Source organism: Trichoplusia ni, unplaced genomic scaffold (genome assembly GCF_003590095.1).
Source record: "Trichoplusia ni isolate ovarian cell line Hi5 unplaced genomic scaffold, tn1 tig00001328, whole genome shotgun sequence".
Taxonomy (NCBI): domain Eukaryota; kingdom Metazoa; phylum Arthropoda; class Insecta; order Lepidoptera; family Noctuidae; genus Trichoplusia; species Trichoplusia ni.
The window spans coordinates 1-17,271 of NW_020800113.1; the positions used below are offsets into that span (position 1 = coordinate 1).

General features: G+C 35.2%; 2 protein-coding genes across 2 annotated transcripts; both read right to left on the reverse strand.

Moving 5' to 3' along the window:
• Positions 1–1,601: 1,601 nt before the first annotated feature.
• On the reverse strand, positions 1,602–4,166 carry LOC113507270 (protein DENND6A-like). The gene is given in 2 exon segments (XM_026890135.1): positions 1,602–2,858; positions 2,860–4,166. Coding segments are annotated over 2 exon segments (1,686 nt in total). The 5' UTR covers positions 3,967–4,166; the 3' UTR covers positions 1,602–2,279.
• A 2,916-nt stretch (positions 4,167–7,082) lies between these two features.
• Positions 7,083–14,046, reverse strand: LOC113507269 (stromal membrane-associated protein 1-like). The gene is made up of 4 exons (XM_026890134.1): positions 13,903–14,046; positions 12,081–12,259; positions 11,640–11,748; positions 7,083–11,389 (listed from the first exon to the last, which is right to left on the reverse strand). The coding sequence occupies exons 2-4, from the start codon at positions 12,242–12,244 to the stop codon at positions 10,700–10,702; spliced, it is 963 nt and encodes a 320-aa protein (XP_026745935.1). The 5' UTR covers positions 12,245–12,259; positions 13,903–14,046; the 3' UTR covers positions 7,083–10,699.
• Between the last annotated feature and the right edge of the window lie 3,225 nt (positions 14,047–17,271).

The following is a 17,271-nucleotide window of genomic DNA, read 5'->3' on the forward strand; positions in this document are numbered from 1 at the left end:
ACATCCGCCAATCCGATACATTTCATTTGATAAGCCACGGACAAACGCACAGATAGAATACGCACACAATACAGAGATTCTAAACATACATTCCAATATAGTGGTTTATGAAAATATATTTCAACGAGCAAGTAACACATACTTATCTAGACTTAAGACTAGACCTAATTATTTTTTACAAGATTTAGGTAGACTTGGCGCAGTCGTAAGAATGAAAAGAGGACCGTAAATTTGATAATATTTAAGTAACAAAAAGACTTATCAAGCAACTACGAAGTTGCTACATTAGAAATAAAACTATCTTGAAATAAGTATTAAATTGCGACGAATTTCAAAACATCGTTACGAATTTTAACAATTTTATTTTACACCATGCTGCCTTGATTTTGCTTAATGACACATGAGCGCAATAAAATGTACGTAATTTTCAAGCGTACATACGTACTTTACTTCGATTTTGATAACAATGAAAAAATGGTGCCGTCGCGTCGACGGGTCCTTTGAACTGCCTAATAACTTTAACGATTTTGCAGAAATCAACCTTACTACTTTTACAGAAAATTGATTTTTTATGTAACAACAGAGAAAGTCGGTTGCCTGTACAGTATCTATAAATTAACGTAATAAAAGACGGCACCCGCGATAATACAACGTCCGACAGACGCCCATCTTATTTCGGATCGAATCGGAAATAACCGAAAAGTGTTAGACAATAAAATCAGGACGAATCATCTAATCGAAATCGAATCGGAATTTCGTTTGAACTTTGATTGATGTAGTATATTCTATGCAGGGTCAAGGAAACAACATTGACGCGAAACTGATTATTTTTGACCGTAACTGGAAGCTACAAAAATCTTCCGCGAATGGACGACCTTGTACATGCGTCGTATCACACGCCTCGCAAATTGGATTACGATGATTACACATCGAATAATATCGATTCCTGTTAATCGATATCATCTGTAAATGTCATCAATTTACAATACATTCTCTCGAGCATTAGGATACACGTTAATTAATGTTTAACATTTATAATTATTTAACTATTTACAACTTAATTATAATCGACGTAGTTTCATAATAATAATATCTTTCGTTATCTATTTTATAAACAAACTACGGTCGTCAGTAAGAAGGTCTATGTTAAATATAAGTCTGATTACACGCGAGACGACGCAAGTGTCTGATAACCGACGATTTTAATACAGAAGCATTTATCGCTACACAAAATCAAATAGTTCTTAAATTGGCACGCGTTGTTTGGAGCCTAAAGTCGTCGAGTGTCGGAAACTTAGTCGCATGGGTTTATAAGACAATTCTGTTCGCGTAACTTTATTATTAAAACCCTATCTCATTATGTAGGTCGATATTAATAATATTGAATTCATTGTCTCTATTTTTGTAACCGACAAATTTCTTTCTGACTACCGTACTTACTAAATATTCTCGGCAAGATCATTGAAGAGTATAAAATTTATATTATTATGCTGAATTATGGCTTATATTTTACATCGAATAATTTGGTCACGGTATATTATAGTACGGTTCGAAATAACATCTATGTTTACATACATAAACCTATTTTCAAGTGGTTTGAGTCATTTTTGAGGAAAATGTCTCGTCGTAAAATTAAAAGTTAATTTTAGGCCATAGGTGATCAAACAAAGAGCTTATAACACTTGTTATTGACCTAATGAAGGTCAAAACAGTGGTACCTACATCATTGATCGTAATCGAAAATCGTATTTACATAACCCAGTTATAACAAAATCAGTCATTCCCACAGGATTCCTTGTCATTAGGTAACCTACTACTAAATACAATTAGTACCTAATTAAAACTTTCGGCTAATTAATATCAGAGTATCGGTACATAACATGGAAGCATAGATTCTCAAAACAATTGGTCACATGTGTTCAAGTAATAATAAACATTACAGCGTTGGTCAGAAAAAAACGTTACCAGTAATACGAATATAATTAAAATCTTATTAGCAATACTGGCCAAATAAACTCGAAATAAACTGTACACAATGTAAATAATGGACTTGATATTACTTTAACACGACATTAGTAAACGACGTCATAAAATATCGCAATCAAACATAATTGATATTGTAAAAGTTTCACGCAATCGTTCCTCAAATCGGTACTATTGCATGGTTATTACACTAGAACACTTTACATGCACACGATGGAGCGACCGGCTACCTTCCTGATGTGTGTCTTGCAGTCTTCGCTGCATCCTCTGTAAGTGGAGGCGCAGCAGTGCAGCTGTCACGTGGTCGCGTTCAGTATACTCTTCATGTCCTCCGGCAGCACACAGTTGAGGTCCTCAAGCCGACGCGCTAACAGCGTCCGCGTATTGTCCGCTACGGGAGGGTTACTCTTCAATACCTCTCTCAATTTCAAAACCATATCTACAATTTCAACCTCCTTCTTCCCAATTGACCATTTCTTTAAGTCACTCTCGGCTAATGCTTCTAGTTGTAATGCATTTAGTTTATTTGTTAAATTGCTATGACGTTCATGGAACCACGCTCCGAAATTTGGTGTTCTAAAGAAGTTTCTGTATAGACCAATCCAGTCTCCTTTGATACCGGTGGTCAGTTGAGGTCCGGATTGTTGCAGAGTAGCAAAGAAATCTTCTGGGTTGAAGGGATTTGGCACTGGAGGTGCTCTATATGGAGATATATTCTTCTGTAGGGGCATCAGAGAAGCCATATATCTCTCCAATGGTATCATAAAACTCTGGGTAAGTTCCAGTAAGTGACGCTTGACCATTGCCGTCTGGACCTCAGACGGACGGTCAGTTCTTATACCATTATGAAGTTTCTTTATAATTGCCTTATCTTTTTTCCAAAAAAGGTTTGTATTGAGTATAAACCCCTGGAGCAGTGTCCAAAAGCTTGAGGTTACCAACTTTTCTTAACTTAGTTTTTATTGAGGTAGCATCACCCAACTTTATGGTATGTGGCCAATGTTGCAACGTTTTTGTAAAGAATGGATTGGTCACACCCAGTATCACACAAGGTGGGTTGAATTGCTTTCTAGTAAACTCTTTGAATTCACTGTCATGAATTGTGAAGTACGGTCTGTACTCTGCGGAGTATGGTAGTGGCTGTATCAAGTATGTAAGAGCTTGGACTAATGCTGAGCACTCTGTAGGAGAACTTGCCATCACAACAATAGGTTCTGCAGTCAAAACCAGCTCCCATAACAAATGCAAGTGTGATATCACACTAGACAGAGCATCAAACACATTAACATCCTGTATTGAGGCTAATATGTGAGGTACATTTGGAGAATTAACTTGTTTGGCTATATCAGATCGAGTTATCTTTCCAGTCTGTTGATTAGGAATGTATGACTGAAAGACAGTACCAAGCACAGGCAACAAAACGTTCTGCCCGGCGTCCAGTGAAGGCCACCTGTTTATATCATGGCAGGCAGCTTCCAAACTCCTTTCTCCTTCTTCAAAATGTTTAGGAGCTATAAGTTGAATAACTTTGTAGAATAAGTTGATGTAAGGTAATCTAGTAAGTAAAATTATACTTTTCTGGAAGTAGCCTCGAGGTAGAGAGGGGTCCTTGACTTGTCGAAAGTACACGAAGCCCCAATAGTGCGTGGAATCCGCACGCAGCGTCGGCACGCTGTCTTCGTTGTATATAATCTGTTGCCGCGTGAGCCCTGATCTCGAACGCAGCTTCACATGGAACTGGGTATCACCCATACACCCTGAATTAGAGTCTGGGAACGCTAAATAACAGATATTGCACTTTTCTTGGTCACTTAATTCTACACCAGGAGGATACACACTTTCCATAGCCTGTCCGAGCTCCAAGTCGAACGTTACCACACAAATGCAGTGCAACCAGTCGGAAAACCTGCCCCATTTCGCTTGGAACTCCTGCTCAGCCGCGGTAATTTCTCTGTCCTCGTAGTTTTGTAATCCACAAGCCATTGTATATTTTGGTTATCGAAAACACATCCCGATAGATAAATTCGATAAGGTTTATTTATTAAACACTTTTTTGCACCACTTTAACATACTTTGTTGCGTTATAACCAGTTGTTACACATTTTTTGTTAATTAAAACGACAAAAACAACGGAGCGTACAGAAGTCGTCCCTTCAACAGCTGTTTGACTCAATATGGCTGCGGGCGCCAAAACAAAAGTTACTATGAATTACAGAAAGTAACCTATAACTGAAAAGTCGGATTGTAACTTAAACAGTATAACTTACCCATATTCCATAGTATCTGGATTGTCACACATTATTGAGATAAATTACGTAAATTTAAAGGAATTCAGTTAAATAAGTACATTTCGCACCAAAGCCTATTGAATGCGTTTAGTTCTACGCAGCATAAGCAGCGTTAAAACACCTAAAACTGTTCTTTCATATCCGTTCTTTAAAAAAATATAATTAAATACCATCCACACACCAATCCACACACTACAAAGCAAATTAATACTTCAACAGCAGAAACAAATGGGTTAACTTAAAATAAATAATTGTCCAAGAAATGCTAACAAGTTTCCACAGATATTTAATTTTGTCTCGAGTTTACTCTAAACATTCCAAATATTTGTTTTTGCATGGCATAATGTTTTATATTAAAAGTGCCTACCGAATTCGTAGTACCTACACTGAATCATCCAATCGAATGAATAATCCATCAAGCAATATGCTACTTGGCAAACATAAAAAGGGTCATAGTATCAGAATAACCCGCCAGACAAACGATACATTTATAAACTTATGATGAGGTTATTCAAGCAAGTAGTATCGTAATGTACAGAAGTCCTACCTATCCAGTTTAAAACCATATTAACACTTAAAAACCAACTCAATTCTGTACACATAATTCTTGATTGTTTACCACATTTAGTTGGGCCGTATTATTGTACTCCATACCAATTAGTTGGCACTAAGACAAATCAATAACAATCTGAACGTTATTACGTTCATCGTACACATTGACAGCCACTCCTTTGTGTATCTATTGATAATTCGGTCAATAACTTTCATAAAGGTATAATAATCGCCAGCTAGTCAATGCATTTTATGAACCGGCCTGTGTCGCTGCCCCAAACCGATGAGCAAGAATTTTATTAGTACCTACTCGAACTTGTATATCGTATCTATTGAACGATAATAATAATAATAATAATAATAAATCGTTTATTTGCATTAAACATGGTATACAAAGGTGTTAAATAGGTATATAGTAGGTACAAGCATGTTTAGCTAAGATGAACATAGCACGCAAATTTTTTAGGAAACTAAACTATTTATACATTAACATTTGTAATCCATAAATTCTTTTAAACTATAAAAATTACAATCACTTAACCATTTATATAATGCAATCTTTAATAATCTTATATTTAATACTTTGAATTTACTTGGCATCTTGTTATATATCCGCACACATGTTGCAAGACAATTTTTATTATATTTGGTCAGTCTTGGTAGATCACTCTGTGCTAATCTAAAAGGATCTCGTCTGTTGCGTGGACATATTTCATTTGCAGTTTTAAACAGCTGTATATGCTTAACTACGAATACGCATATTTCGTAAATGTAGATACATGGGAGCGGTAACAAGCCAAGTCTTTTAAACAGTGGTCGACATGATTCGTCGGGTTTTAGTCCACAAATTGATCGTATGCACTTTTTTTGAGCAATGAATGCTCTGGTCATGTCGGTGCTATTGCCCCACATTATAACACCGTATCGTAATATCGATTCAACATAGGCGTGATATGATATAAAGGCAGTCTTCATATTGGTAACATTTTTAACTTGCTTGAGTGCGTATACGAATTTATTAATTTTAGTGCTAATATTATCTACATGTAATTTCCAATTAATATCTTTATCTATTATTATACCTAAGAACTTTGTATGCGTTACCTCATTGAGTTTATTTATATTAAGTTTAATGTTATTTTTATTATTATTTGTATTATTGAATTGGATATAGACGGATTTGTTTAGGTTTATTTTTAAACGGTTAACGTCAAGCCAATGTATTAATTTATTGATAGTATTATTAATTTCACGCTCATGATCTGTAATGGTATTTTGTTTTTTATCAGTTGCTACTACAATAGATATGTCATCAGCAAAGAGGATGCATTTGTGTTTGGTTATTTCTGTAATGTCATTTATTATATAAGGAATAATACTGGGCCAAGCACACTTCCTTGTGGCACGCCGTATTTATTATGTCTATATTCTGAACAGTAGGATGTCATGACTCTATTTTGTTAATTTTATTGATACTAACGCATTGTTTCCTATTACTCAATAGGACATAATCCACTGTAGAGCGGGTCCCCTTATTCCAATAGCTTCCAACTTTTCTAGCAATATGTCATGTGATACCAGGTCGAAGGCCTTTGATAAATCAAAAAATAGTCCAGTGGTCATTTGATTGTTGTTAACATTGGAAAGTATTGCTTTCATAAGAGAGAATGTAGCTAAAGTTGTAGATTTACTTTTTTTGGAATCCAAATTGTTCGTCACTTATAATTCTGAATTTATTGCAAAAATCAATCAGTCTTCTATACATACACCTTTCATAAATTTTAGATAAAATCGGTATTAAAGTTATTGGTCGATAATTATTTATATCATCCTTATCTCCCTTTTTGAACAATGGCTTTATTATGGACAACTTCAATTTCTCAGGAAAAATTCCATTTAAAAATGATATATTAATTAAGTGAGTTAAGATCTTACTTAGCTCGTTACAGCAGGTTTTTATTATTTTAGTGCTAATTTCGTCATATCCCTCAGATCTGGTATTGCGTATAAACTAATAAATGCGGACAACATCACATACATTGCTCTGAACCCAAATTTAGTTGGGTTTTGGGAATTCAGACACAACGAAGGTACCACAAACACCCAGACCCGAGACAATGTAGAATATTATTTAGAACATTTCTACATTGTCTCGGGACCCGACCGCGGATCGAACCCGGGACCTCTGAGCTAGCGACACCTCGAAACCAGTGCGTACGCCTCTCGATTAAGACCTTAAGGCAACAAAAAAACAACATACTATTGGCATTATATTTATTTATGTAAACGAAATACAGGCTCAATCAGGGCTACATTCAGCCAATATGACTTATGGCCCGTTAGTTTATTATATTACATATTATTCACTTAATAAAGAATCACATTTTATATTTCAACTAAATACATCAAAAGTGGATTTTGGATGACGATCAAAATAATACAGGCTATTAGTACTAAACGGTCATTAATTTACGAACACACATTAATTACAAGAACAGAAATACCACTGCATACAATCAATTTAATTTCCTTCCTACATTTTGTCAACCAAGGTTTTATGCAGTGACACCTCTGTAGGTGTTGTGTCTATATTGTCACGACGTTTTAATACATTGGATAAAATATAATTTTGCTACCTTACGTTAAGGGCGAACATATCAGCATTAATAAATTTGGCTATTGTCACTCTCAATAAAATCGATTTTACACAATATTCGAAAGATTGAGATCACAGGTTTGAAGTTTCAGTAAATTGCTAGTAGTATTCTTGTTATGGGGATGAGTAGCAACATTTTTTAATCATCAGCAACAAAAATTAATCCATTACACATTCTCGATAACTTCAGAACTTTTAATAAGATTGATGTCAAGGAAACAATTCAAACAAGTCTACTTAACTTGCTACGAACGCATTCAATCTCTGGAATGAGTATATAAATCGATTTTATACCATTTCTAAGCATTTTTTTTGTTCAATCTTCCTTTGATCGCATATGCGTTATTTACGCAGGAGAATATTCTTCTTGTATTCATATCCATCACTAAAGTACGCGACACGTATTTTAAACTTGACTTTTGGCACCATTTCAATTTTTGGCGCGCATTTTGACAGGAATGTTCGTGGGAAAATAAAAATGGCGTTTCGTACTTTTGTAATGGACCGGGTCTTCAATGGCGCGGATAGATATAGCGAGATTATTTTATTCCTCTGAACTTAACTGCTGCTGTACCTATGTTAAATTTAATATTTTGTAGGTTTGAAAGCATTCATCATTATTTGCGAACTTTTATTCAGGACACACCTCGCTCGACATTTTCGCGTGTGTTATTAGCACAATGTACCTTTCTCCCTTTTTTTATGTGTCAGCACCTCTTTTGTATGGCACCTTAACACCTTGAAGAATTAGGCAGCATTTGCAGACGCTTTTTTAACGTCCGGTGTTATAAAGACATTTTCAGATCAATTAAAAAGAAACGAATTGGTTAATGTTACCTCTCGCTAAATCGATTCACGTTAAAAGCTTCATCAAAAAGTTATTAAATTGACAAATTATTACTGATGTTCACGCAATGATATGACCCTGATCTAAAATAACGAGACACGTAATATCAGTCTTTTACGACCAAAACAATAAACGATGTTACCATGAAATTTATTAAATAATTAAAAAAATAATTCAATTTAAATTAAAACATTTCTAATACTTGTAAACCTTAGCAACACCAAAATTTTACTAAAAAGCATGAGATGGGAATTTCTAAGTTGTAAATAGTTTTTAATATAGAAATTTTAGAATTTAGAGAAAACGGTTATCAGATTTTATTAACATTTTAATGTTTATTTAAATAAAAAAATTATATGATGGACACGCACCAATTTTCGAGTCACAGACATTCCGAAATCATTCTAAATACACATTTAATAAATATAATTATAAACCATAATATTGTTATTATGTACTTTATATATTTTACTATAAATATCCCTCTTCGAATAATGCAAAAATAAATACTGATCTATTTTTTATATATTTTTCTTTGAAGTGTACAACGATTTCGGAACATCCACATTTCGCAAAAATAAAAATAAAAATCTACTTAAAATTACCGCGAATTAAGATCGTTAGACAGTCACAAATTATAATCTGTGCATAAAACATTTAAAATTGTTACAAAAAAGTGCTAAATTAATAATCAAAGTGTAAATGTTTTTTTTTTACACAATATAAATAAAAATAATTCATTGATAGTAAAGGATTAAAATATCATATTTAATTGCACAGATTGAATATAGAATGAGGTTGTATATAATTTAAGTTATTCCGGCGTTATTGTTTGTTTATTTTATTATGTTAATAATTGTCTATTCTCTATAATACTTAAAGAAAAACATTAGTATATTTAGGTTACATTGTGCCGTTTTTCCATTCGGTGGAGGGCTGTATAATGCCTCGTAATAACTATTATTAAACTACAACGCCTAAATAACCTAAATTACAGGTCTTCATACAAAAATCAGAAATATTATATTGATGTAGAAATGTTTTTGCTTTTTGCACTCTATGACAATGTTATAGAGTATAATTTACAAATATCGTAATGTTCTAGAAATCGCAATCTAGAAAGTTAATGTAAAAATAAATTATGATATATAAAATGATTCTGAAATAGCATCTTGTGCGGTATTAATACTAAATTGAATGTCGACCACACATAAAATATAGAAAATACATTTTTACACCAATATAATAATTAGAAAATGTACGAAATTACCGATTGAACTTCAGAACGAGTGAACTAAACGACTGAGTGAACGCTTTTAAGTATATCGATCACATATACTTGAAGATTGAATTTTGAGAAAGGGTATTTTAAGTATAATGCCGTTTAAACATTGCCTAATTTTGATATTTCACAATTTCTTAATGATTATACACTAAATAGAGTGTATAATTGTAGTTTTAGATAATCAGAGTGATTTACCAAATATTACATTGGTCTTGTAACCAGAACATCAGATTTAGTACTAAGAGTACCCGGCAACCAATACGCTTTAAAGAAAAGTAGGTCGCCCTGAGCAAAGACATACGAAAATAGTCTTAATTGTTTTGACATAAGAAGGGTCTGATCAATTTGAATGCTAAATAAATAAGTACTTTACCGTGTTCGCCACAAGTTCTGAAGTCCCAAGCCTCATAGAAACCGAAAGGTATGAGCATTATTACATAGGAACAAACTGCTTATAAAGCCGATCGAGCCATCGCTCATGCTAACTGCATATCTACACGCGTCCCAAACCGGACAGATGTATTCAGCGAATTTGTTACGTAGCGCGTTACTCGTAGCACTTGTGTATACTTACACCAAGTTTATCGCGTAGCTCGTTACGTAGCACTGCGTGGATTGTAACACGTAGCTAGTTACGACGTAGCACGTTACTATATCAAAGAGGTAGGGTATGTTATTTGACAGTATTAATACTATGTAATGAGGATATTTGCCTTATTAGTCACTGTAAAAGTTTATTTAAACGGTGAGACAAATATCGAGCGATTTGCGCTACATTGCGTGCTTATATTGCTTCTGTATCATAAGAGATCGAACATAAACAGCAATGTAATACAACCGAATGATACTTTTCTCACTTTTAATCATTCATTCAGCAAAAATTTAAATCCTTGTTGACAAAGTTCTGAGGTAACTACAAATATTTGTATGTAATATGGCAACACAGTTGTCTATGGCAACTTCATAACAAGGTTTGAAACATCAAAGAAGTCTTTATATTGGAATGTAACACGCCACTACGTAAACAAATAGGCTTGTATATAAATACATCTGCGGTAAATAAAAACAATCTAATACAACCAAACTGTTTACTGCCATGTTGCACTTGTGTTACCGACATTCGTGTTTGGTTGCGCGAACGCGTTCGGAAAACTTTGCCCTAAGTTCAGACTGTTAAACTGTTGCGCCAACGGCTGCTGCGGCTGGTTGAAAAACTGATTGCTCTGGAAGGGTTGACTCTGCAACGGTTGCTGTACCTGCCCCCCGAACGGTTGTTGCTGAAATTGGTTGTTGATCGGGAACTGGTTGAACTGCATGCCGTTTTGCACCGGCATGCTGTTGAAGTTCTGTTGGTAGACGTTGCCGAAGGGATACGCGGGTTGCACGGGTTGTACGGGTTGCGGGTTGAATTGATTCACTAGATTAGTCGAGGGAGTCTGACTGTATAAGGCTAATATACTGTCCTTTGTTAACTTTGACTTTTCCTTCTCCGTGGGCGCGGCTTGTTTGAAGAAGTTTTCTTCCTCGGCCTTGAGGTCTGGTTTCAAGTCTTCTGGTTTGGGTTCGGCTGGTTTTTCTTGTGGGGCTGAGAAGAAGCTGGAGAAAATGTCGTCGTTGGCCGGTTTCGGTTCTGGCTTCGTGCTCGTGTCTAGACCAAGGAGGTCTGCAGACCCGTTGGTCTTGCCGAGGTCGGCCTGAGCTGTGGGCGGCGTAGACCGCCCTAACTTCGGGCTCACTGATGATTTTGGCTTTGGCAGACTTGGAATGACGTCAGATTTCTGAAATTTAATTTTTTACTTATTGAGCTATATTTTTAATATTTTTAGGTTGATCGTTATAAATGTATTTCAATCCAAGGAAGCCTATACGATGTTCGATGTTAATGTCTAAAAAGTAATGAGTTTCGACCTTAACCGCTAAAGCGTACGATATAGACTAACTATAAACTAACATACACATAAAACAATAAACTTTCTCTGAACAGGGCTAAAATTTTAACACGAAGTTTTGTTCAATATTAATACGTACATTGTATTTCTTATCACTGGTGGTGGGCGCTGGTAGTGGTCCTAACCCTGAGCTGGTGGATTTCTTTTTCCGTTTTTGTCTCTCTATTTCTTCGTCGATCTCTTTATCCCTGTAATAAAAAATATGTTTTTATAATACATGTTTATTTCTATTCCATTCTTCTTCCTGATTTTTATTCTAGCAGTGAGTGAAAAGTTCATGGCTACGGAACAGTACCCATAATTATTTTTCACTAGGTCATGATCGCAGCTTCACTCGCCTGGATGTGGATTATAGCCGCAAAAAACCGCAGCTATGCTTTCAACAAATTTCATTGAAATAGGTGGTCCCGTTCGGGTGTATACAAACATACATTGGTACAGTGTGATTTACTATGTACGAAGTTGAATAATTACCTTGGATGGGCGATATAAAAAATATTTAGAGTCTATCCAAACTCACCAGTTAACCTTGGGCAGTGCTGGCGGCACCCACTCCTTGGCGATGTACTTCTTCTGCTCGTACTTGGCGCGGATGAAGGCTTCCAGCGAGGAGTCGTTCTGCGGCCGCCGGAACGAGTCCGGTAGGTTCGCCTCGTAGACCGCGCGCGCTCGGGAGTTGCCCATTTGTTGGAGAGATACCTGGAATTGTAGATATTGTTGGGTGATTTATATTTAGTTTTAAGGTAATGTCGTGGTAATATTGTGGTTCTATGTATGTTCGATCCCAAAACGGAAAAAGTAACTTCCCAATATGACTTTTAAAAATTATATGTTGTTTTGTGTTATGTTTCTTTTATATCAACACCTTTCCCATGCGGGTAGAGTCACGTGCCTAACAGTAAGATTTATATAGGCTGGTATTATTCTTTTTAGTAAGGTTGTAACTATAATTTAATATTCGTTTAATCAAATAGTTTTCATTTTAAAGGCAGCTTATAGAAAACTTCCAAGTTTTAGGTAACGAATGAATTATAAACAGTCCAGATTAGTAGAAAAGTTGTTGTAGAATCAGATAAGCAATCCCTCCTTATACAATACAGTACGTCAACTGGTAACCTACCTCAATATAGCTTAGGAAAAGGCTAAACCAATATAGACTGGTTATAAGGTGCAGCATACTAACGATATATTATCATTTTCCCAATGCAGGCAGCAGTGCGTTAATGTGTGTCCAATAGATACATTATACGCAAATCTTGAGAGCAAGGTCTCTATTGCTAGCCGGCAGGTCAATGAAGCGACAAGGCTATGAATATAAGTCATTACTGATTTTTGTTGAGTAGGTACTTCTGCTTAAGGTAAAAGTACCATGTAATTGAGTATGGTAAAGAAATAACTGCGGGAAAAGTCATATTTAATCGTGTGAAGAAAAACAAAAGAAAACACAACACGTTGAACGAACACAAAATTACTTGAAGTTTTTTTTCGAATACTGTAATTATTACAGTATTCTGAGACAGCTTAGATTTTTAGTTTGGCCCCTGAGGAAAGGGACTTGTCAGACACACGGCGTCCGTCATGGTGTTAACGTGTTAAAAGAAAAAAATCAAAAGACATTATCGCGGCATACGAGGTAACACCGTGGGCAGTCTAAAACCTTTTTAGAAGTCTATAGTTCTAGTGAATAATTGACGCCGGCCGTAGTAACATAGTAGTAAATATGCTAGCCCCTTATTACTCCCAGTCACGCGAGCTGCCATACAACACCGCGCTGGTGATTTAGGGGTTCTTTACTCCCCCACTTGGTATTTATTAAGTCCAAATTGTTTCTTGAATGGATGGACGAAAATAGGTCTGTTGCGAGCATTAAGTTTTCTTTTTACAGGTAAAGTAAGGCAAATGCGGTTACTTAGACTAAATGTATTTCCTAGTACACGACATGCCTTTATAGATACATACATGCAGCGATCATTATTGTCGGATAAAGGACTTATATCTGTGTTTCGACTAGAAATTCGTTCTAGACTAAACGTTAGTTCAGGAGATCGAAGCCGCAATCTTTATTTCTGACCAGATGGATATAATGCTCTTCCCGTCGGCCTTCTCTTGACTTGCATAAGATGAAATGACGAGCTGGGCTGCTACCAGCTAACTACTGGCGGCTTCGTCAATCTTTTCATTTCTGGGGACCTAATAGAAGAAACCTCCACTGACGAGTTCTTTGATATTTGGGGCTTTCACCGACCAACTATGAAGTAGCAATGATAAATTCTTTGAGTTCAGTGTCGTTTAATGAAGTAGGAATGAAGTGTTCTTCAAATAGTATTTGCAAGGTCACTTACGACTTGTTCAGGCGTCCAGGAGTCGAGGTTGACGCTCTTCACCTTGGAAATGTGCACGCCGAGGTTCCGGTGGATGCCGGCGCAGCGGATGCACAGGAATATGCCCAGGTTCCATGACGCCCAGCGAGGACCTGTACAATATTACAATAAGTTATTTAAATGAAGTATGATGTCAAATTAGAAATGGCAGGTGGCGGGTATTTGTCAAGAAAAGAAACACTATGGCAGAAAAAAGTATGAGATTTTTCAATAATGATTTTATCAGCAGATTATTTCAAAAGATACACTTTATATCCTGACATATTTTATAGATCTGATGGGTTATTCGCCCGCAATATGACAAAAAAGGCTGAACCATATTTACTATGATGCACAAACGTAGGCAGTTAAATGTTTAAAAAAAAAAGTATTCTCTAAATTATTTTTAAAATCTGTTCAGAGAAAATTAATATGAAAACAATAGCTGTTTTTGAGTAATAAATAAATTCCACTCGTAGGTTCAGCATTGACATTCTAAATTATGAGCAATCAGCAGGAAAACCTAATTGCTTGCATCCTGTACCTTATTTATAATTATTGCAAGGTTATTGTTAATTATATCATAATTTAGTGAACTTTATACGTATAATTTTAGCTATTAGGGGCAACGTATAGCAAAAGAAGTGATGAACAATGTATCTGCTTGTTCTTAACTGATTTCGCGAAACAAACTCAAAAGCGTGTCTTCCGAAATTCAGAAGATGGTTTCATAAAACAGCTGTTTTTTTAAACACCGACGCAAAAAGGGGGTGTTATAAGGTCGACGTATCTTTGTGAACGCCTGTGATATCATAGCTCCCTAACGGATTGAGCGGTTTAGTTGGTTTTGAGCGAGTGTTAATAGACACATTTAAAAAAAAATGGTCTACCCATTTCAAAGTATAAAAAACTTTATAAAAAAAAGCAAATGTTTCTACGGTCTAACGTCTTAGAGCACTTAATAACAATATAGTTGCGTTAATATCATTTATTATCTAGCACTGATTATCAACTAAAATCACCGTATACGTTCATAAATACGTCACACGTGACGTCAACAATCCGACACTTGTATTTTAAAACGTCGTTTCGCGGAAGTTATCGACATTGACGTTGCATTTTGCGGGTAGTTTGGCTGCTTGGTTTTAAAACATATGACATAGAATATAACTATGACACATAACATACACAGAGGAAGGCACATAAAAAGAAAAATACTATAGGTACAAAGGTACTGCTTATTTCTCAAGAAATTGCAGCGAGCAGATCAGCAGGATTAATAGCGATACCTTCCAGACAACCTTTGGATGGACAGGAGAGATAGATAGGCATATAGAGGCAGATGATTGGTTCACTATTGTGTGGTAGTCCCTTTTCTCTAAATTAAACAAGAACTGTTACAATTATAAATTGTATTCATATTTCATGATAACATATCGGTACGGTATGATAAAAATATCATTTCTATTAGCAGATTACGTACGTTGGACATGTGCCATTAAGAGCTGGTAGATAATACTGGAGAATTACCAGCGGGACTTACCTGTTAAATATATACTTTATGATTTATTACAAGTTGAATTCTAGTGTGGGTAACACAGCTGTATTTTTAGATGATTAGGGGTATTTCGGTAATTGAGGTTTAGGTTTATGAGAGTTTAAGGTTGATGAGCAAATAAAAGATTTGTGTAGTTTAGGCACTATTCCAGTAGTCAGAAGTACAGACAATTGGAAAACGACTAGTTTAATGCTTAAAACGACTCCCGCACTAAGGAATTTAATTCTTGTGCCGCGAGGAGTTTCACAAACATTCAAGTCACATGCAGACACGCTGTCTTACGCGGGGACCGAATTCGCGACACGTCGCGCTCAGTGAATTGAGACCTCAACTATCGGTGCACTCGAATAAACCACGAGTTCCAAAAACGTGTGACGCAAGTCTCTTTTAACTAACAACTTCTTTCTCTCTTCCAAATTCAATATCAATCACGCATTGTGTAAGACCTCATGAAAACATATATGAATTGCATAACAATCGTTATACATATTCAAACAAACAAACAAGCAAGAATGGCTACTGATTACAATACATTATGAGCGAGAGCTGTGTCACTCAAACAGATATGACGGCATAATGTTGAAGTAACATGTACAAATGTTTTGATAGATTTCAATTAGTAATTAGATCATGTTTTAGACTACGTGTTTTATTTGTTACTAGCTGCCTTAGAGATTATGCGTTTAGTAGGTGCTGCCACCGACAAATCAAAAACGATTCCAAGGGTCTTAAATTCGGGATAAAAACTATCCTGTGTTAATCCTGTATATAAACTACCTGTGAACCAAGTTTCGTCTCATCCGTTCAGTTGTTTTTTTTGCGTGAAAGATTAATAAAAATCCAGACTTCCATACATACACACTTTCGCGTTTAAAATATTAATAGGATACTATTTCTGTTTGAAATGCGATTTAAATAGATAACGACATTATTTGCGACTGTCCAAGGCTGTATGTTACCTTAATGAATACTACTTAAAAGATGCGATGGATTACTCACACGTATTTATCGATATTGCCCAACTAGATTCGGAACCATTCGTTAATCATGACCTGGGTAAGAAACTACTGGGCCATCCCGAGAAATACGTGTGAGTGCGATGCGATTGTTCATAGCATCTTTTTGGTATGAATCATCCTAGCCGGAGATACTACAAGTGGGTAATTTTGGCATAGAAAGGTCTCTGTATTAAGATTGGTCTATTCTTTTAGGGGTCAGCCACCATTTAGGGATTTAAAATGTATCCTTAAGTAAAAATATCAGTAAAATTACAAAGACACAGATAGCTAATTAAGAAACAAAACAAAAAAGCTGATATCATAGCATGTTAGATATAAAAAATAGTCTTTTCTGAGCACTCAATTAAATCCAAATATTGTATATTTATTTTCATTATGACTCATATGTTTCAGAAGATTTGTTCAGAATTTCTTTTCAAGAATTGAAAACATTTGAAAATTAATCAGTTTGATTACTGTTGTAAAGCAATGTTATTTATTTTCTTTAATCTAATAATGTTCGATGTATTAAATCAATATCTTAATATATCTCTACAATTTTTACTGTATAATATGTGTATTGTGTATGTCACTGAACTGCTAAACGGCTGGTCCCATTTGAATGTCTTTTTGAATTATTTTTGGGTGACTCCCTGAATGGTTCAATGGTTGTTGAATTCTGTATTTATATAAATAAATACAGATATATATAATATATTTATATGAATACAGAATATAGATAGTTATGATAAATATTATTTATACATAAACACCTACAATAATATCCATGATTTT